Below are 22511 nucleotides of genomic sequence, written 5' to 3'. Positions count from 1 at the left end.
GCCCTTTGTCCGATATGTCATTTGCAAATATCTTTTCCCATTCCCTTGGTTGCCTTTTAGTTTTGTTGATTGTTTCCTTTGCAGTGCAGAAGCTTTTTATCTTCATGCAGTCCCAATAGTTCATTTTTGCTTTTAATTCCCTTGCTTTTGGGGATGTGTCAAGTAAGAAATTGCTGCGGCTGACGTCAGAGAGGTTTTTTCCTTTCTCCTCTAGGGTTTTGATGGTTTCCTGTCTCACATTCAGGTCCTTTATCCATTTTGAGGTGGGTTTTTTTTGAATGGTGTAAGAAAGTGGTCTAGTTTCATTCTTCTGCATGTTGCTGTCCAGTTCTCCCAGCACCATTTGTTAAAGAGACTGTCTTTTCCATTGGATGTTCTTTCCTGCTTTGTCAAAGATGAGTTGGCTATCCTTTTGTGGGTCTAATTCTGGAGTCTCTATTCTATTCCATTGGTCTATGTGTTTGTCTTATGCCAGTACCATGCTGTCTTGATGATTACAGCTTTGTAGTATAGCTTGAAGTCTGGGATTGTGATGCCTCCCGCTTTGGTCTTCTTCAAAATTACTTTGGCTATTTGGAGTCTTTTGTGGTTCCGTACAAGTTTTAGGATTGCTTGTTCTAGCTTCGAGAAGAATGCTGGTGCAATTTTGATTGGGATTGCATTGAATGTGTAGATAGCTTTGGGCAGTATTGACATTTCAACAATATTTATTCTTCCAATCCATGAGCACGGAATATTTTTCCATTTCTTTATACCTTCTTCAATTTCCTTCATAAGCTTTCTATAGTTTTCAGCATACAGATCTTCTACATCTTTGGTTAGGTTTATTCCTAGGTATTTTATGATTCTTGGTGCAATGGTGAATGGGATCAGTTTCTTTATTTGTCTTTCTGTTGCTTCATTATTAGTGTATAAGAATGCAACCAATTTCTGTACATTGATTTTGTATCCTGCGACTTTGCTGAATTCATGTATCAGTTCTAGCAGACTTTTGGTGGAGTCTATTGGGTTTTCCATGTGTAATATCATGTCATCTGCAAAAAGTGAAAGCTTGACTTCATCTTTGCCAATTTTGATGCCTCTGATTTCCTTTTGTTGTCTGATTGCTGATGCTAGAGCCTCCAACACTATGTTAAACAACAGTGGTGAGAGTGGACATCCCTGTCGTGTTCCTGGTCTCAGGGGGAAAGCTCTCAGTTTTTCCCCATTGAGGATGATGTTAGCTGTGAGCTTTTCATAAATGGCTTTTATGATGTTTAAGTATGTTCCTTCTATCCCGACTTTCTCGAGGGTTTTTATTAAGAAAGGATGCTGAATTTTGTCAAATGCTTTTTCTGCATTGATTGACAGGATCATACGGTTCTTTTCTTTTCTTTTCTTAATGTGATGTATCACATTGATTGATTTGTGAATGTTGAACCAGCCCTGCAGCCCAGGAATGAATCCCACTTGATCATGGTGAATAATTCTTTTTATATGCTGTTGAATTCGATTGGCTAGTATCTTGAGATACTAATATATTGAGAATTTTTGCATCCATATTTCTCAGGGAAATTGGCCTGTAGTTCTCTTTTTTTGCTGGGTCTCTGTCTGGTTTAGGAATCAAAGTAATGCTGGCTTCATTACTTTGAAAGTTTTCCTTCCCTTTCAATTTTTTGGAAAAGCTTGAGAAGGTTAGGTATTATCTCTGCTCTAAATTTCTGGTAGAATTCCCCAGGGAAGCCATCTGGTCCTGGACTCTTATTTTTTGGGAGATTTTTGATAACTGATTCAATTTCTTTGCTGGTTATGGGTCTGTTCAAGTTTTCTATTTCTTCCTGTTTGAGTTTGGAAGTGTGTGGGTGCTTAGGAATTTGTCCATTTCTTCCAGGTTGTCCAGTTTGGTGGCATATAATTTTTCATAGTATTCCCTGATAACTGCTTGTATTTCTGAGGGATTGGTTGTAATAATTCCATTTTCATTCATGATTTTATCTATTTGGGTCATCTCCCTTTTCTTTTTGAGAATTGGCATAATGTTTTCAAGATTTATCTGATATTGTAGCCTCTACCAGAATTCATTTTTAAGGCTGAATAGTATTCCATTGTATGCATATGCCACTTTTTTTGTTGTTGTTATTTTTTACCCTTGTCCCTTTATGGACACTCGTGTTGTTTCTACCTCTTGGCTATTACGAATAATGTTGCTATAAACCATGCACAGATTTTTAAAAAGAGTTTTCATTTAAATTCCACTTAGTTAACTTATAGTGTAATATTAGTTTCAGGTGTACAATATGGTGATTCAACACTTTCATATAATACCTGGTGCTCATCACAACACATGTACTCCTTAATATCCATCACCCATCACCTATTTAACCCATATCCCTGCCCACCTCCCCTCGGGTAACCATCAGTTTGTTCTCTATAGTTTAGAGTCTGTTTCTTGGTCTGCCTCTCTTTTTTTACCCCTTTGCTCCTTTGTTTCATTTCTTAAATTCCACATGAGTGAAATCCTATGGTATTTGTTTTTCTCTGAGTTATTTTGCTTAGCATAATACTCTCTAGCTCCATCCACATTTTGCAAATGACAAGATTTCATTTTTTTTGATGGCTGAGGAATATTTTGTTGTACGTGTGTGTGTGTGTGTGTGTGTGTGTGTGTGTGCGCGTATATACACATCACATCTTCTTTACCCATTCATCAATCGATGGACATGTGGGCTGTTTCCATAGTTTGGCGGTTGTAGGTACTGCTGTTATAAACATCGGGGGGCACATATCCTTTTGAATTTTTGTATCCTTTGGGTAAATATCTCATAGTACAATTACTGCATTGTAGGGTCGTTCAGCCACGGTCAATTTTGGGGAATTAAGAAGATAATATAACTGATTTAAGCAAGGAAAAATGAATATAAGTTTAACAATAACATGTGAATGACATAATAGTTCAGAAGCCAAAGTAAACTGCCCCAGTTAAATGAATTTGTCTCAATAAAACAACCAATGCAATCCTTGTTGTATATGAGCAGCCTATAAAACAGATATGATGAATGAAATGCGATTTATTTTACATTTCAAAATGTGAAATACATGTTAACAAAATTGATTACATTGCTTATTCATACCAAACTGCCTGGAATCCTTGGTGGATAGCTAAGTATTCTGGTAGTCTAGGAATTACACTGAGAAATACCTATGGTTGGCATGTGGCAGGAACCTGAAGAGTAGCTATTATTATTATCTTCATTCTCACCTGTTATACCTGCCTCATAGCTTACAATGGAGAATGCAAGAGCCCTTCTCTGTCCTCCATGTCAAGTTGCCTACACAGCATGTCTAGCTCACTCTGGCTAGGTGCTCCCAGGGCTCTATCTTCCTGATTACTTCCTGAGTTGTAAGCCCAGTGGCCCTATCTTGCTCACAGCTGTGGTACTGGTGCTTTACATAGTGTCTAGTACATAGGAAAAGATCAATAAATATTTATGAAATGAATATACAAATCAAGATGAAAGAAATTATTATCTTCTGTGATCTGGGATTAACTATGGAGAAAAAACATTGGATAAAGAATCCTTTTTAAAATATTTATGCACCCAACATAGAAGTACCTAAATATAGAAAACAAATATTAACAGACCTAAAAGGGAGAAAGAGGCAGCAATACAATAATAGTAGGGGACTTTAATACCCCAATTTCATCAATGGATATATCATCCAGACAGAAAGTCAATAAGGAAATACTGGAATAAAATGATAGGTTAGATAAGATGGACTTAAGAAACATATACAGAACATTTTATCCCAAAGGGATCAGAATACACATTCGTCTCAAGCACACATGGAATGCTGTCCAGGATAAATCATATGTTAGGGCACACAAAAAATCTTAATAAAAACTGAAATCATATCAAGCATGTTTTCCAACTGAAATGGTATGAAACTAGAAATCAATTACAAGAAGAAAACTGGAATATTCACAAATATGTGGTGCTTAAACAACATGCTGAACAACCAGTGGGTCAGTGAAGAAATCAAAGAAAAAATAAAAAAATACCTTGAGACAAATGAAGATGGAAATACAACCTATCAAAACTTATGGGACACTGCAAATGCAGTTATAAGAGATAAGCTCATGGTGATAAATGCCTATATCAAGAAACAAGAAAAATCTCAAATAAACAATCTAACTTTACTCTCAAGGAACTAGAAAAAGAAGGACAAAGTCCAAAGTTAGCAGAGGGGAAAAAATGGTAAGGATCAGAGGAGAAAGAAATGGAGACTAAAAGACAATAGAAAAGATCAGTGTAACTATATTTATCATGGTGAGCACTGAATAATGTATAGAATTATTGAATTAATATGTTGTATACCTGAAACCATTTTATATCAATTAAATTTCAATAATAAATAAAATATACCATTTTATGTCAATTAAATTTCAATAATAAATAAGAGTTCAGTGAAACTAAGAGCTGAGTTTTTGAAAAGATAAAATTGACAAGCCTTTAGACAGACTCACCAAGAAAAACAGAGGGCTCAAATAAATAAAATCAGAAATGAAAGAGGAGATGTTACAATTGATAGCACAATATTACAAAAAGGATCATAAGAGACTACTACGAACAATTACATTCCAGTATACAAATAAATTAGATCATTTAGAAGAAATGGATAAATTCCTTGCAGGGTGCCTGGGTGGTTCCATCAGGTAAGTGTCGTCCAACTCTTGGTTTCAGCTCAGGTCATGATCTCACAGTTTGCAGGATCGAGCCCTGCACTGGGCTCTGTGCTGATAGCACAGAGCCTGCTTGGGATTCTCTCTCCCTTTCTTTCTGTCCCTCCCCCTCCTCTCTTTCTCTCTCTCTCTCTCAAAATAAATAAACTAAAAAAAATATTCCTTTCAACATACAACCTACCAACACTGAATCAGGAAGAGATAGAAAAATCTGGAAAGAAGTAATCCCTGCACCTATGACACTGAGGATTCCAAATACATTGTTGAATGGATGAACAAAGAAATGAATGAAATAATAAACAGACCAGGAACTAAGTATCATAAACTCTTTATAATCAGAGGTTTCTGGATTACTACTGGCTAAAGAAAATAGGGCATATGAAAATAATTGAATCTATTTACATGTTAGAAAGTATCTATTGTTTGGAACCAGGCTGTAAGTAAAAACAGATTTTAGATGTGGCTACTATCATGTAGTGATATTTACTCTCCTCCTCATCCCTTCATTGTCAATAAGCCTACATTGCAGCAAAGTACCTCTCTGTCCCCAGGACTGAGCCCGGAGCTATATACTTGATAGATGCTCAGTAAACACTTAAAAAACCAAACTAAATCATTACTGAAAGTGTCTGTGAATAAAACTATAGGCCGTTCTACCAAAACAAGAGGCTTATATAATGTATGCTTCTTGATTATATACAATGGAATATTCCTCAGCCATCAAAAAGAACAAAATCTTGCCATTTGTGACAACGTGGGTGGAGCTAGAGTATCTTCTGGTATCTAAGTCAGAGATGCTCTGATAAAATAAGATACTTAGATAAAATAAGATACTTAGATAAAATAAGTCAGTCAGAGAAAGACAATATCATATGATTTCACTCATATATGGAATTTAAGAAAGAAAACATATGAATATAGGAGAAGGGAAGAAAAAATAAAATATAAACAGAGAGGGAGGCAAACCATAAAAGACTCTTAAATATAGAGAACAGACTGAGGGTTGCTGGAAGGGAGGTCAGTGGGGGGATGGGCTAAATGGGTAATGGGCATTAGGAGGTCACTTGTTGTGGTGAGTACTGGGTGTTGTATGTAAGTGATGAATCACTAAATTCTACTCTTGAAACCAATACTACACTATATATTAATAACTAACTTAAATTTAAATAAAATCTTGGAAGAAAAAGAAAAGAAAATAGAACAATTAGTGATACAAAGGTTAGTGCATTCTGGGCCATTAAAGAATAATTCAGAGAATGAATATGTTTGGGCTTGGTTTTATTTAATAAAAGCTTTGTATAGTATAGGCATCTCTGGTTGCACGAATACAATGGAATCAGGGAAGTAATGGATACAACTGAACCAAAGTTAAGTTTACATAAATTCAGGCCTAGGAAGCTGTGCCCCAACCCTGTCTATGAATTTGATTATAATTGCAAGCTTAAGATAAAGCCTTACTTGAAATTTTTTGAAGAGTAAAAGCAAATTCGCCATTATAAGGGACAGTGTTTCTTGTCACGTACACAGCAGATACCAAATCATTTATGATCTATGCATAGTCCAAAACAAGTCGTTGAACCTAGAAAAGCTTGTCTTAGGAACTCTACTTATGAACTGAATAATAACTTCCATGAAGACACTAAAAACAAAGAGAAATCCTTACCTCTTACAGTTAAATTTCAATAAAAATTTCAATTATATGGAGCCTTGGATTTTTCCTGTAACCCTGATATTAAAATTTGTGCTCAGTATTAAAGGAATTAAAGTCAATTTCTTTACCAATGAATTATGAGGAACACAAATTAAGACGAAAGAATGAACTGGGAATATGCATGCAAATATAGTGCATTCATATTATTATACAGCATAATCTGTAAATCTAGTACTAATGAGACTCAAGATTTAAATGGCTGAAGAATGTGTTTAGTGAGTTATTGTCAATCAATGCCTCTATTCCAGGATAAATGTAATCATGAACGGCAACACACCTATTATTACAAATTCCTAAGTAAGTACAGTACTTCATTATTTCAAAATGTCATTGTCAATTTATAGAGTAACAGATAAACATCTTTCCACCATATACCTGATTACCTTTTCTTTAGAGTAAATGAAACATTGGCTATTAAGGAAATTACAAACATCATTTTTCCAGCAATGAAAGAAACCTAATGTGTATTAAAACTCTAAACTAGTTACAGCACTCCAAAGTTTCGTATTTGTTAATTAGTGCTAACTTGTTAATCAGATTTTATACCACTATAATGAAGAATTCTTTTTTTCAACTAACATTCTTTCTTTTATTTTTAATGTTTAGTTTTGAGAGAGAGAGAGAGAGAGAGAGAGAGAGAGCGAGCAGGGGAGGGACACAGAGAGAGGGAGAGAGAGTCAGAAGCAGGCTCCAGGTTCCAAGTTGTCAGCACAGAACCCGATGTGGGGCTTGAATTCATGAACTGTGAGATCATGACCTGAGCTGAAGTTGAATACTTAATCAACTGAGCCACCCAGGTGCCCCATCAACTAACATTATTTCATGTGAATTCTGCCAAGTATTCATTTAGTCAATCATTTAGCAAACATTTGTTGAGTGCTTACTTCATCCTAGGTATACTGTTAGGGGATACAGTTATAAATGTGAATATGACCCAACTCTTGTTCTTAAACTCAGTCTAATAGAAGAGACAAGCAAATAAAGTAAAAAATATGTCTACATGTTTTCCATTTGTAATAGCTAATGGGTATTGTATTGAAAGTACTCCCTATAGCTGGAAACTTTTCATCATTACTCAGAAATCAAACTTTCTCTATTTGTCTATGAAAAAAATTTTTTCAATTAAAAATATTAGGAGGGATAATTTAATAAGTACCTGTGAAATAAGCATCTCAAACGAACAAATGCTAGCATGTGTTTCATAATTTTTAGGCTGCTTTCCAAACCCAGAAATTTTTTGACTGATATAGCAGTAATGATTACTTGAGATTATTATAGGTCCTACTAGCCATGTGATCTTGGGCAAATGAACTTAACCCTTTCGATCTTCAGCATTCTCATCTGAAAAGTGAAGATAATAGTACCAATCTGTATTAGATTATCTCTCATTTGGTCCTCAGTATCCACACTTCACCTAGCTTTTTGCCCAGGGTGGTTCTCTTGATTTTCAGCTTCTGGTTGGGTTAGGTCAGTAGGAGGTACTAGTAGGAGATCAGAGCTTGGAAGGAAAGTAAAGCTATTTCCGGGTTTCCTCTCTACCAGGACACCAATGGCTATATCCCTCTACTAGATACAGTCCTCTCCATATACCACCTTCTCTAACGCATTTAGGCCTAGGGGTAGTTAACGGCTCCTCTTTGCCCTAGAGTTTGTACTAACTATTGCTGATTTCCATAAACCCTGACCTTACCTTTATAAACAGTTCTTTTATTAAATTGTTCTCAAATAACCATGTTTGAAAGTGCCATGTGTTTTCTGCCAGAACTCTGTGGCAGAGTTTCTGTGACTCATATACAACCTCATGGGGTTGTTTTGAGATCACTTCTTAGCTCAGTGCTTAGCACATTATAAATATTCAGTAAATGTTGACTACTACTGTCATTATCAATATTGCTGTTATTATTATTTTATTTGAGGTTCCATGCTCATGCCATCTATACCAACTGAATATACTAAAGAGACTGAGAAATTCAGAATTCTGGAGATCTTTTACTAAGCCTCCCAGTGTTTCAAAAATATGTTCAAATGTAAAATCTGTTCACTCCTAATCAATCTCAATATTTAAAAAGAGTAAGAGGATCTTGAAAGTGAGTGAAAAAACCACATAGTACACAGGATTTCCTGGACTCTCGTTTCTTTTGTAAATATGCTTCGGAATTCATTTCTTGCAAATTGACCTCCTGTCACCACTCCAAATCTAGCAAAGTATAAATGTCCATAAATTTAAACAAATTGTTGGGTCTTAGGGTCATGAAAAGAAAGGACTGAAAGGTAAACTCAATGGTATAAAAGTCCTTGGTTCATCTGGAAATGCATCTTCATTATCCTTATTTATCAATCATGACATAGGCAAGCATCTCCATTTGACAAATTATCCCATCAAAATCCTATTAAAAGTCTACTTAACCTTTCATCTTACCTCATCCTTTATATCTTCCTGTTGTTGGGCTGTGAAGATCTCCATTGCAGCCATGAGTCTCATCATTAGCTCATCCACTGTTGTGTTACCTAGCAACACACGGAGATTGCCAAATTTCACATTATTAAAGTTATAATAAAATGGAAAGCCATTCTAGAATTAATCAGTAAGGAGTAACTAAAGTCTAATAAAAATTGCAGACTACTATGCTAATATCTAGTTAAAACACTTTCACATTTTCATTGAAAAGTTTCATATGTTCAATGTGAAAGAGTAAAGCAGTATACAGGCAGTTGAAATTTCAAATACAGTAGATTTGAGGGAACCATCTCTCAATGAGAAAGATTTTTCAGCACTATGAAGAAGAATGGTTAAGTCATGAGGATCAGAAGTTCTTTCAAGGTAGAAAAATGCATGTACTTAAAGATACTATCAACAACTACCATTTGTTTATATGCCAATAATTAGGCTAAATACTATATATATATATATATATATATATATATATATATCAGTTGGGCAAAAATATAAGTATATATATAGTATTTAGATTATATATTTATTTACAATAGAGTATATGTTACATATTTATTATAATATATTTTATATTATATATTTATATATAAATAATATATTTACATTTTATATATTATTATAATATATATTTATATATTATATATAGTATAGTACATATTATATATTTATTATTATATACAAATATATTATAGATATATTATTTATATATTATATAGTATATAGTATATATTTATATCTATAGAATTTAGATTTAGATTATATATATAATCTCATTTAACCTGTACAACAATGCTTTGAAAGTATCATTATGATTTTGACTTTGAGAGCTCAAGTAACCTGTGCAATCAAGATCAAGCTGATTAAGTGGTGGGGCCAGGGTTTGAAATCAAATGAGTCTGACTCAAAAAGCCTGTTCTCTTTGCCATCTCAGTACACTATTTATTTAGAATTATCTCTTATCACTAAAAACTCTGGTGACGCAAACAGCAATTCATTTTCTGAAAAAAAAAAAAAAAAAAAAAAAAAAGAGTTCTTTTTTTGCCCAACTGATATTTTTCCCTTTCAGCTGCTTTTAAATGACTATACTATAAACTTTATGAGAGTACTTATTTATTTTATTTTATTTTAATCTTTTAAAGTTTTAATTTTAATTCCAGTTAGTTAATATACAATGTTATATTAGTTTTATAAGAGAGTATTTAAATATTTGATTTCCTTTTGGGGTGCTTGGGTTGCTCAGTCAGTTGAGCGTCAGACTTTGGCTAAGGTCAGGATGTCACGGTTCATGGGTTTGAGCCCCATGTCAGGCTTTGTGCTGATAGCACACAGCCTGCTTCAGATTCTCTGTCTCCCTCTCTGCCCCAACTCTGCTTGCGCACTCTCTCTCTCAAAAATAAATAGTAAAAAAATAAAAAAAAAAACAAATAAATGCTTGATTTTCCTTAATGCTATTTTATTCTCTGCCCAATGCCATGACAAAAGTATAGCACATAAAGCACATATACACCATTTCTTGAATGCATTGTCCTGTTACTTGCTTTGGATACATCTACAAGAGAGAAATCCATAAGGATACATAAAGATTTGGCAATTCTTCTTTTCTTTCAAAACTACATGCAAAAGTGCCCATCTTTCTCCACGGCCTGAGAGGAGGTCTTCTTGTCCCATTGATGAAACGGGACAACAAATAGCAAGCATCCTTGCTGGTGTTATTCTAGAGTAGGGCTGGACTAACATGACCTTTCAACGGTCCTTTTCTCTATTTTCCTTATGACCACTGGCAGCAGGTTAGGGAGCATCTGTGGTCCTTAGTAAAAGAAACAATCTAAATAAATCAGTCACATCAGCACTAGTCTCTGAACAAATGAGCTAGAGAACAAATATTATCTTGGTGTGATACCATGGTAGTGAGAAAGCAGAGTTGGTTTTATAGCCACAGTTCTAACCTAACTCCACAACTTAAAAACTATATGTTCTAGTGCCTAGAAACTGCCTAGCACATGACAAGAGCTTAATTAACTATTCACTTAGTAAGCGAATAACTAAGTGAATGAGTGACTGACTATAGCTCTCTAAGGATCAATTTCCTTATCACAGAATACACAATCACTGGTAGTTATTAATTGGTATGACAAATGGAAAGAGTTTTGGAGAAACTTCAATGCAGATTTTGATACTGGGCAAATCTTTGAGTTTCCCTTTCTTATTTGCAAACTGTAGTGACTAAGACTCAATGCATGGGATATGAATTCTTATGTTGTTTATTTATTTTGAATGAGAGAGGGAGAGAGAATACCCCAAGCAGGTTCTGTGATGTCAGTGCAAAGCGTGATGCAGGCTCAATCCCACAAACTGTGTGTGACCTGAGTTGAAATCAAGAATCAGACGCTTAACTGACTAAGCCACCCAAGTGCCTAGGAACAGGACTTCTTTATGGAGGGCACTGGCCATTCATTTTCAGGCTTAAGCCTGCTTATCAACTGTGCTTCAAACCTAACTGTAAGGATTCACTGCCAAACTGGACAAGACAGAGAAAAGGGACCAATTAATGCAGTTCTGGACAAGTTTTTTCTTTATAGCCTATTGCGGTAGTTTTAAAACTTTTGTTTTCAGAACTCATTTACACCCTTAACAACTTTTGAGATCCCCAAATAATTTTTATGTGGGTTATTGTTATCAACATTTATTGTGTTAGAAATTAAAGTTGAAATACTTAAAGCATATTTATCAATTCATTTAAAAGTAACAATAATAAACCCATTACATGTTAGTGTAAATACCACATTTTTATGAAAAATGGCTCTATGTTCCAAATGAAAAAGTTTAGCAAGAAGAATGGTATTGTTTTAACATTTTGCAAATGTTGTTAATGTCCGGCTTAATAGACCATAACTGGATTCTCATATTTACTTGTATATTAAACCAGTTACAATATGTTGTTTTATGTCTTAGTTAATATTTATGAAGCAAATCTGGTCTCACATAGATATGTAGGTGAAAAAGAGAGGAGTATTTTAATAGATAATTGTAAATATTCTTTGATACACCTAAACTGACAAGTAGAAGTTTCTTCAAGTATGTGAAGAACTTGAAACCATTGATGAACTGTTTGTATTTTGTAATATTAAGATCCACTGACCTATCTTGCTCTTTGAATGGATCTTTAACCTATGCATGATTTTATAACATCATGCATTGGTTATGTTGAAAATATTGGTTCACTGACTTATGCATTTCTCCTCAATATTGACATACCTAATTATATGATATCAAAAAATCACATTTGTTAATCTTACAACTGATGTCATCAGAAACTTATTTAAGCTGTCAATTTTATGGTGGATGACAATGTTTTGCTTAAAAGCTCAAGTTTTATCAGTGGCAACAAGTACTATCAGTAATACCTAGGCTATTTAAGCATAGTTTGTCTCTCAGTATTTTCAAGTAAAGATGATGTTCTGTAAGAAAAAAATGACTAGTTCAGCTCAAGCAACCATACAAGTGTTTTTCTTTGAGACTACCTTTGTACTCTGAAATGCAGCAGAAATGTGTTGTCCATACCTCTCGTGTGTCACACAAACTATAAAAAGGGTGAAATTTAATAAAATAATTTTAAAATTGCACATAATAGAGGTAAAGAATATGCTACTGGTATAGTTTTGGTCATGACCTTGATTTGTGTGAAGGTGCCAGTAGTTTTACACAAATTTGATTTTGTGCCACCAATGCAAATGTTAGCACAGTAATAAAAAAAAAAAGAGGCAAAAAAGAAAAGTCTTATCACTATCATGAAAACAATTTGATGTCATGGATCCAATGAAAGGGTCCAGAGGACCTCCAGGATCCATGGAATACATTTTAAGAACCACTGACTATTATAATACTGCCTTTGACAGGGAAAACAGGAATGAAATATTATCTTCATTATCCATTTACCCTATGTAATTCATTCCCCTAGAAGATCTTCTTTAGCATTGTTTATGAAACTCAATGCTTTAGTTACAGAGCAAACATAAAATACCAGAGGTTTTATTTTGAGTTTTAAAGGCACTAGAATTCACACCATGCCCCGACATCACATTATCCACTATAGAACTTTTAACTGAAATACAGGTAGAAATAAAGTATCTCAGGGCCACCTGGGTGGCTCAGTCAGTTAAGTGACCGACTCTTGGTTTCAGCTCAGGTCATAACCTCATGGTTAGTGAGTTCGAGCCCTACATTGGACTCTGCACTGACAGCCCAGAGAGCCTGCCTGAGATTCTCTCTCTCCCACTCTCTCTGTCTCTCCTCCACTAGTGCTCTCTCCCTCTCAAAATAAACTTAAAAAAAAAGAAAGAAAGTATCTCAGACACAAGCTTTAGCTTGGGGCATGCGAAACATCTTTTCACTATGGCATAGGAAAGATATACTGATTTCAATTTAAGCTATGTTCTAAATAATAATTTTATAATAATCCTTGGGGTATATCAGTAACAGTTTTATAAAAAATCAGTCACTGTTTTTGTTTGTAAAGAGTATGCTATGTGATTAAACTTACAGGCATCCTATAGCTTCATGCCTTAGCACTGTATCCTAACACGGATTCACACAAATAAGGGGTACCAGCAACCACTGTGTGAACAATTGATTTATAATACCCAGTCACTGGCTTTTCTAGATAACTAAAGATCAGCATTTCTTTCAATTAATCAACATTACAGCAAGAAATCAATATATGTATAAAAAATGTCATGTTTGACAAGTGATTATGACTTAATTGTTGGAGAATTTAGCAGTTCTGAACAATTAACATGATTATGCTATGTCCCAAGGGTTGTACAATTTTATTAAGAAATTTCTGTTGGTGGGGCACCTGGGTGGCTCAGTTGGTTCAGTGTCTGACTTCAGCTCAGGTCATGATCTCACAGTTCATGAGTTTGAGCCGCACGTCGGGCTCTGTGCTGACAGCTCGGAGCCTGGAGCCTGCTTCAGATTCTGTGTCTCCTTCTCTCTCTCCCCCTCCCCTGCTGGCACTCTGTCTCTCTCAAAAATAAATAAACATTAAAAAAATGTTTTTAAATAAAAAAAAAGAAATTTCTGTTGGAATTTAATGCAGCGTATTTCATTTTTCATAGAACCTGTACTTTTTGAAGATGTTCTTTTTTAGGATATTCTATGTTTTAAAATACAAAGATGTTCACCAATATAGAGAATTACTTTCAACTTTGATGGTAAATATTATAAGGTTATCTCATACACAAGAAGACACTCTACTCCCTTTGTGACAGGTACTTTACCTTGTATCACATTTAACACTTCATTAGATGAACGCTTTCCCATAATAATCAGAAAAAGTGGAAACTGATCTGTTTTTTGAGTCCGAATGGTTTGTGCCACAACACTGCCAAAATGTCTATTGCACATTGTCAGAAATCTAAAATGAGACAAAAGTCAAAGTCAATTTCATTTCGGAGTTTAATAAACTTACTAGTTCCCCAACAAAAAACTCACTGTTTTACTAATTATGTTACAAATAGCCTGTCTGTTATCAGTACATACAGTCCTGCTATACAGAGTTTTCAACAATATCTTAAATGATACAGAAATAATTATCATACAGGAAAGCAGGCAGCAAGCCCTAAATGCTGGCTGGAGGCTGAGAGAATAGGATTCTTAGTCTTAAACATTGCAAGCTATACTGCCCCAAACAATGAGAAAAACAAACAAAATGAATTTTAAGAGGAAAGAATTCTTAAATAGGACAAATACCATGTGGTACAAAGTTAAATTGACTGGCAGCATCCTAGACTAAACAGGATTTAGCAACATTTTCACAAGTCTTTAGAATCAAGAATTGTACTTTAGAATTGTGTTTTTTCCAGTAGTAGTGGGCCTTCTAGTTTCATACTTACCATGAGATAAAAATAATAATTCTAAGCTTTTGACCAAAAAAGCTCAGAGATATTAGCATACTGAAGTCTAGCATTAGTATTCTTAACACGATCTGGAATAAATGAAAAAACTGATAAAGCTTTTCTCTTCTATTAGAGGACTGTTTGAAATTAGCATTTCTTTCAAGAGAAAAGGGTAGCTTATGATATGTTTTCAGATCTGATGGTAAAAAGTAAATGTCATAATAATAATGAATTATGAAAGACCAAATGCAAATATAGAATGCTTTAATAAGATCCAATTTAATAAAGTCTGTAAAAATAATGGACTTTTAATAACATAGGTCACAAAAGGCAAAACAGTGGAAATTCTGGGGACTAGCCACTGGTACTGGCTTATTAATTCTTAATTATGTTCATGAAAGGCAACTTAAATCGTGTGTTTTCTTATGCCTTATGATAATATTTTAGGTAACAACTCCTCTGAAATGTATGTTCTAGCTGATGAGCAAAATCCTGTTGTCACATGCATTAGAAGGTAAATCTATTTGAAAAGACAAACGGCATTAAAATGTCATGTGCTCAGATTCATTTGATATCCAAATTCAAAACAGAATCAAACCTCTTAATTTTTAAAGCCCATATATCTCTTGTCTATAGAAATTCATTCCAGAAATTTAGGCTGAATCCTCCACAAAACCTGTGCTGTGACTACAGGAAGTAGACCATGTTAAGGGCCACGAGAGCTGTCAGCAAGAGTGTCAAGGCAAGTTAGCACCACAGCAATAAGTTCACTGGGAGGCAGTTTCATATATATATTTAGAGCAGCAATAACCAGATCTCATGGCAATTTGAAATGACAAGGCCCTAAGAAATCAATTGTTGGCCATGAAATATCAGTGCTCCCATGAAAATTCAGATCTTCACATTCCAGAACTATTATACAATAAAAGGTGCTCAAGCAGCCTAAGCCTCCAGTACAAAATTTCACACTCATATAGTTTTAATTCATCAATGGAGATGTGTAGATCAAGACACTAGAACGTTAGGATGTCATTTTTCTTTCTGCTGTTACTAAAATATTTGAGGTCAATCTTGACCCTGATTTGATTGTTGGCAACCTCTGAATTTAAAAATGTCAAAAAACAGCTGGAATGTCATTCCTTACAAAAGGGAGAAAATAAGTCCTTGTTGCTTTCACACCAATGGATTAAGTGGATATCACAGTAGATGCCCATCATAGCACTAGCCTCACAAGTGTATTAAATACTACCTGAACAGGATACCCCCAAAAAAGGAAGGGAAGAAAGAAGCCAGGAAGGAAGGAAGGAGAAAAGAGAGAAAGCAGGCAGACACGCTGGTTAGCTTAGTGGTTTAAAGTATTCAATTTCAAGACAATTTGCCTGGAAATTGTGTACTTCCCAAATTGTCATTTTATGAAAACGAGCTAGAAGGGAAAATAATTATGAAAATAGAGGTAACTTCTTGAGTTTAAATTAATACACAACACACATTTCAAAACTTCACAAAGTGTATTCAAGAGAAATACAGCCTTCAAAGGCACATTAGCTGTTCAATTAACTATAAAAAACAACAAAGTGATCAGTTTTCTAGCAGGTATTGGCAAATCATTCTAATGTTTTGGAAGTCGTGGAGAAATACACAGGAATCCCGCAGCCAGTTGATGCTTTCTAGTGGCCTTAACTAACAATTTGTTCTAATCAAAGAGAGACTTTGTTAAATTTTTAATTAATCTAATTAATCTTCCTAAGATCTGAATCATGTTTACTTTGAGATTTTCAAATTACAATCAATGAGAGCATATAGGGCCAATGGACAGCCAAGTCCCAAATTACAAAATTCCTGCTTGTCAGTTCCTTCTATTACAATTTACAAGAACTTCGCCACACAGATATCACATCCTTCTCATGGCTAGGAGACTCCATTTCTTCCTCTCAACATCTATTCACAGCACAAAGTTACCATTCATAGCATACTACCAACAGCAAAAATCCATTTCAGAACATTAGCACAAAAACAGACAAGGGAAAAACAAATTGTTTCAAGAAAAAAAATGTGGTTTTCAGAATTGTGTGGCATTTTCTTCCCTTTTAAAGAGCTAAAAGTGTGCCAGTGCATCTAATGGCAGCACCAAACTTGTCAGCCTAACTGCATACGGTGTTCAAGAGAGTCAGGTGTCACAAAGGGATAAATGGTTTCCACAACAATTGGATTCCTACAATCTCAAACCCAGAAGGGGAAGCAATGGCAACTGTTCCCTGGCAAGGAGAAATGGCTTTGTTTTTTAATTATAAAAGCTTTAAATAAATGAAACAATTTACTCCTCATATATCTAATTAAGAGGAATCAACCCCCCAAAACAAAAAGCTAAAGTGACAAATTTAAAAGACAAAGAATGAAGGTGGGAGGAAGGGAGGTAAGGAGGAAGGGGAAGAAGAAGGAAAGGTTGAGAAAATGAATGAAGAGAAAACAGTTAATCACAAATCAAGTATAATAAAGCAATTCATTGGTGGGGGCTGGGTGATGGTAGTGGTGGGGGAAGTGAGTGAGAAGTCTCAAACTTTGGCCTTGCTGATGAAACAGAATATAATTAGTAGCTCATATTCACCAGTTCTTGCTCTTAGAAATCTAAAATTAGATACAATCTTATCTTTTAATCTAAAGTTTGGGAAGAAAAAAAGCAGAACATCTAATGGCTAGCATATATTAATCATTAGTAAAATTTTCAGTCTCTGAAGCATAGTACTTTTCTATGTTGCTAATGGAAACCAGGATTACTAATAAATCAGATATGGGAAAAAGTAATCTCATTTTAATTCAAAACAGGATATAGTTTAGTTTCTCTCAATCAAATTCATAATTAAATGAGTCACTGACTTTTACTAAGTTGTACTCCAGTATAAGATACATAATAGAAGAAACACAGCAATTTAGGAATGGTGAGATTCCACAAACATTTACTATCTACTGTATACCAGATAATACAAAAGGATGCACATCTGATAAAAAATGGAGGCTAAAAACTGCTAATGACTCTGTGAGGCTTCCTGATTATTACATTTCAATATGTAATATTGAGGTTCCCAAGGAACCTCAGATGTAAAATGGGAGTAATACTTACATTTAAAACATTTATATTATTGTAAGATACAAAAAGCATCAGAATTATGTTCAAAATATGGTATCCCTTCAAATTGGTAGCTATTTTATTACTAATTGCATAATGATATTTAACATTTTTATCATAACTATACTTTCAGGATTAAAATAAAAGCTTTTGGGGTGCCTAGGTGGCTCAGTTGGCTAAGCATCTGACTTTAGTTCAGGTCATGATCTCATGGTTTGTGAGTTTGAGCCCTGTGTTGGGCTCTGTGCTGACAGCTTGGAGCCTGGAGCCTGCTTCAGATTCGGTGTCATCCTCTCTTTCTCTTTCCTTCCCCCGCTTATGCTCTGTCTCTGTCTGTCTCTTTCTGGCGCTCAAAATAAGTAAACATTTAAAAATTTAAAAAAGAATCAAAAAACAAAAAAAAATCAAATGATAGCTTATACCTAGGGGCTAACACTGAAAGATTTAAAAATATATATATATATTTTTTAACGTTTATTTATTTTTGAGACAGAGAGAGACAGAGCATGAATGGAGGAGGGTCAGAGAGAGAGGGAGACACAGAATCGGAAACAGGCTCCAGGCTCCGAGCTGTCAGCACAGAGCCCAACGCGGGGCTTGAACTCACGGACCACGAGATCATGACCTGAGCTGAAGTCAGACGTTCAACCGACTGAGCCACCCAGGCGCCCCAGAAAGATTTTTTGCATAGTAAGAATTGTTGACTAAAATCCAAAATAGTCACTGGTTTTATTTTCATTTAGAGAATGAAAGGGGAAGTATTAATATTTGGAAAATAAGAAAAGACATGATGCTACAGCTGTGTAATACTACAAAACCTTACACATTTAAAAGTGGATATGATAGGCACAACACAATTATGTAGCTAAATGCAATCAGAGTCTGTTTTCCCAAACTTACTCATCTCTAATAAAAAAAAAATGAAGTAAAACAAAAAGGAAACAGAACTATAATCACTATTAAAAAATGTATTTACTGGGGCGCGTGGGTGGCTCAGTCAGTTAAGCATCCGATTTTGGCTCAGGTCGTGATCTCACCTTCGTGAGTTCGAGCCCCGTGTCAGGCTCTGTGCTGACAGCTCAGGGCCTGAAGCCTGCTTCTGATTCTGTGTCTCCCATCCCTCAGCTCCTCCCGTGCTCACATTGTCTCTCTCTCAAAATAAAGATTAAAAAAAAATTTTTTTTAATGTATTTATGTTTAGCAGTGTTAACTGATTTAAAACCAAGAATCAGTATTAAAATTTCTGGCTGCTTACCTTTGAGCCATTAAACTAACATTAATTGTCTTTCTGATAAAGTGTGAACCATTTCTTCAAAATGAGAGGTTACTAAGCAGAAGATATTCATGTTCAACAGTGCTATGGGACTTCTCCAATATTACCAAATAGTTTAAGGCAGAATCTATGTATACATTTCCTTAGCTACAGCTGCTAATTTTATACTACTTCTTAAGTTACTTTGGTTTAAGGTTCTTCTCTTTATTTATTAAAAACATTTTAATGCTTATTTATTTTTGAGAGAGAGAGAGAGAGGCAGAGAAAGAGGGGAACAGAGGACCTGAAGCAGGCTCCATGCTGATAGCAGAGAGCCCAATGTGGGGCTCAAACTCACAAACCATGAGATCATGACCTGAGCTGAAATCATGAGTTGGACACTTAACAAACTGAGTCACCCAGGCACTCCAAAGTCTCTTCCCTTTAAAACAGACCAAACAAGCTGTTTTTGCTAGAGTAATAATCCTCATTACTCACACATGTGCATACATGTGGGTTTGTTTAACCACATTTATGCATATCAGTAGAAAAACCAGAACATAAAAGAAAGAACCCTTGAGATCATCTGCCTATCTAGCCATTCTTTCTTCTGCTTTTCCCTTTAATAAGAAAATTAAAGCCAAGGTCCTTTAATGTGTGAAGTGAGACTTATCAAGTTACTAGCACTGCCAAGCATACCAAAATCAGGCCAAAGAGTTTTGTTTCCTACTGCAACACCATTTCCACGTCTGCATGCCTATCCCATTGTTTAGCTCAGTTCTGGAGTTTGTATTGGGAATGATCTTCAGCACCTCTGGTACACCCTTTGTCCTTTGAGGGTAGTTTTGATTTTTGGAAATAGTCTTAAGTATGATTCAAACTGAGTGAGGAAAAGGTATGTGACTAAGCTGGGGGACACTGATTATACAGGCCGTGATCTTTAAGCTTTAATGGCTTAGGAATCACCTAGGGAGTTTGTTTATTTTGGAGAGAGAGTGAGAGGGAGCGAGAGAATCTTAAGTCCTGACATGGGGCTTGATCCCACAACCTTAGGATCATGACCTGGGCCGAAATCGAGCCGGATGCTCAACTGACTGAGCCCCATTTTAAAAGGCAGGTTCCTCAGCCCCATTCCCCAGAGATTCTGATTCAGTAGATCTGGGGAAAGGCCCAGGAAACTGCCCATGTTAATAAGCTGCCAACCCACATCAGGTGATTTTTATATTAGGGGTTAACGGACTACACTGAGAAACACATTTTCAGGGCACAGGACTGCTTTCCTTGTAAAGCTTTAAGCTGTCTCTGAATGAAGTTCTTAAGGAAGTTGTCCCCAAAATGTTTTGGACAATGGCAGCTTCAGTGGACCATGTGTCTAGTCTCCTGGGGTGAAGACCATGTTGAAGATGTTAATTCTCACTTGTTCATGTGAGCTGCAATGTCTCTATGAGACAACTAAAAATACTCCTAAAGCCTGTGAGCTACAGGTGATAGAGGAAAAACAAAGCAGGGAAAGGGAGCCTGCAATACAAAATAGTCTCACTGAAAAGTTGGTATTTGGTCAAAGACTCAAAAGAGGTGAAGGAGGAAGTGAAACACGTATCTCTGGGAAGAGAATTTCAGGCAGAAAGAACAGCAAATACCAACACCTCGATAGCATATTTTAAAGGTAAAAATAAGGTTAGTATAGCTGGAGCAGAGTGAAACATAAAAAACAAAACTGATAGTTTTGACTATTTCTATATGGTAAAAAATAGCTTAACAAGGCCAAAAGATAAATGATGAACAGGGGAAAAAATTCTGAATTTCAAACCACAGAAAAAGGGCAAAGTTCCCTAATATACAGAACTCTTACAAAACAATAAGGAAAAGATCAACAAACAATATATAAAGACAGCTCCCAGAAATGGAAATAGCAGTGGCTCATAAACATGTGAAAAGACACTCAAAATAACTCAAAATGAGTTAACTTCTAATTAAAGCTACACTAAGAGGGGTGCCTGGCTGGCTCAGTGGGTGGAGCATGTGACTCTGGATCTAGGGATCATGAGTTTGAGCCCCATGTTGGTTGTGGAGATTACTTAAATAAATAAATAAACTTAAAAAAATAAAGCTACACTAAGAAACTATTTTTCATCTGTCAGCTTAATAAAGCAAGTATTGTACACTGTTAGACGGAGTGAAATTTGTGCCAACTCCCTTGTGGGCAATTTGCCAGTATCTATGAAAATTAAAAATACACACATACTCTTTTTTTCTTCCAAGTTTTAATTTAAATTCCAGTTAGTTAACATACAGTGTAATATTATTTTCAGGTGTAGGATTTAGTGAGTCATCACTTACGTACAACACCCAGTGCTCATCACATGTGCTCTGCTTAATCCCCATCACCTATTTAACCCATCTCCCCCGCCCACCTCCCCTACAGCAACCCTCAGTGTTCTCTATAGTTAAAAGTCTGTTTTATGGTTTGCCTCTCTCTTTTCCCCTATGTTCATCTGTTAAAAAATACACACATACTCTTAACCTAGCACTCCTACATTTGGGAATTTAGTTTAGATATGTTTTTATGTAGGAAATCACCTATGTGTACTCTTACTACAGAACTGTAATACTGGATGCCCATCAGTAGGATCTCATTAAATAAATTATAGTATCTTTGGAAATTTAAAGGGATATTTATCCATAAAGCAGAAAGAGTTCTTTACGAACTGATATGGAATATCTTTAACATATAATGTTAGAGAGGATCCTGGGAAGATGGCGGCATAGGAGGACGCTGGGCTCACCGTGCGTCCTGCTGATCACTTAGATTCCACCTACACCTGCCTAAATAACCCAGAAAACCGCCAGAACACTAGCAGAACGGAGTCTCCGGAGCCAAGTGCAGACGAGAGGCCCACGGAAGAGGGTAGGAAGGGTAGAGAGGCAGTGCGCACTCCACGGACTGGTGGGAGGGAGCCGGGGCGGAGGGGCGGCCCGCCGGCCAAGCAGAGCCCCTGAGTCTGGCTTGCAAAAGCGGAGGGGCCGGACGGAGTGTGTTCCGACAGCAAGTGGGACTTGACATCTGGAAGGTTATAAGCTAACAGCTCTGCTTGGAGAACGGGAGGGCTGGAGGACAATGGGAGGGCTGGAGGACAACGGGAGGGAGAGTTGTTGAGCCCTGGACGACAGAGCTCAGCTTGGTGGGGAACAAAGGCCCTCGCCAGAGCCATCTCCCTCGCCCATCCCCCAGCCAAAATCCCAAAGGGAACTGGTTCCTGTCAGGGAACTTGCTTGCACCACGCAAACACCCAACGCTGTGCTTCTGCGGATCCATCCCTCTGGCGGGTCTGACTCCCTCCTGGTGCCGCAG

General features: G+C 35.9%; 1 protein-coding gene across 6 annotated transcripts in view; it reads right to left on the bottom strand.

The window, feature by feature from the left end:
• The window catches only part of FAF1 (Fas associated factor 1), a 527970-nt gene that overhangs the window by 97232 nt on the left and 408227 nt on the right, over window positions 1–22511 (bottom strand). For all 6 annotated transcript variants that reach the window (XM_049618584.1, XM_049618586.1, XM_049618589.1 and 3 more), the window contains 2 exons: window positions 14166–14302; window positions 8851–8939 (listed from right to left, as the gene is read on the bottom strand). In XM_049618584.1, the coding sequence (XP_049474541.1) occupies window positions 8851–8939; window positions 14166–14302 (226 nt within the window). The remainder of the gene's footprint in view (window positions 1–8850; window positions 8940–14165; window positions 14303–22511) is intronic.

The sequence above is a fragment of the Panthera uncia genome (genome assembly GCF_023721935.1).
Source record: "Panthera uncia isolate 11264 chromosome C1 unlocalized genomic scaffold, Puncia_PCG_1.0 HiC_scaffold_4, whole genome shotgun sequence".
NCBI classification, from domain to species: Eukaryota; Metazoa; Chordata; class Mammalia; order Carnivora; family Felidae; genus Panthera; species Panthera uncia.
This window is presented reverse-complemented; position numbering and strand designations above follow the sequence as displayed.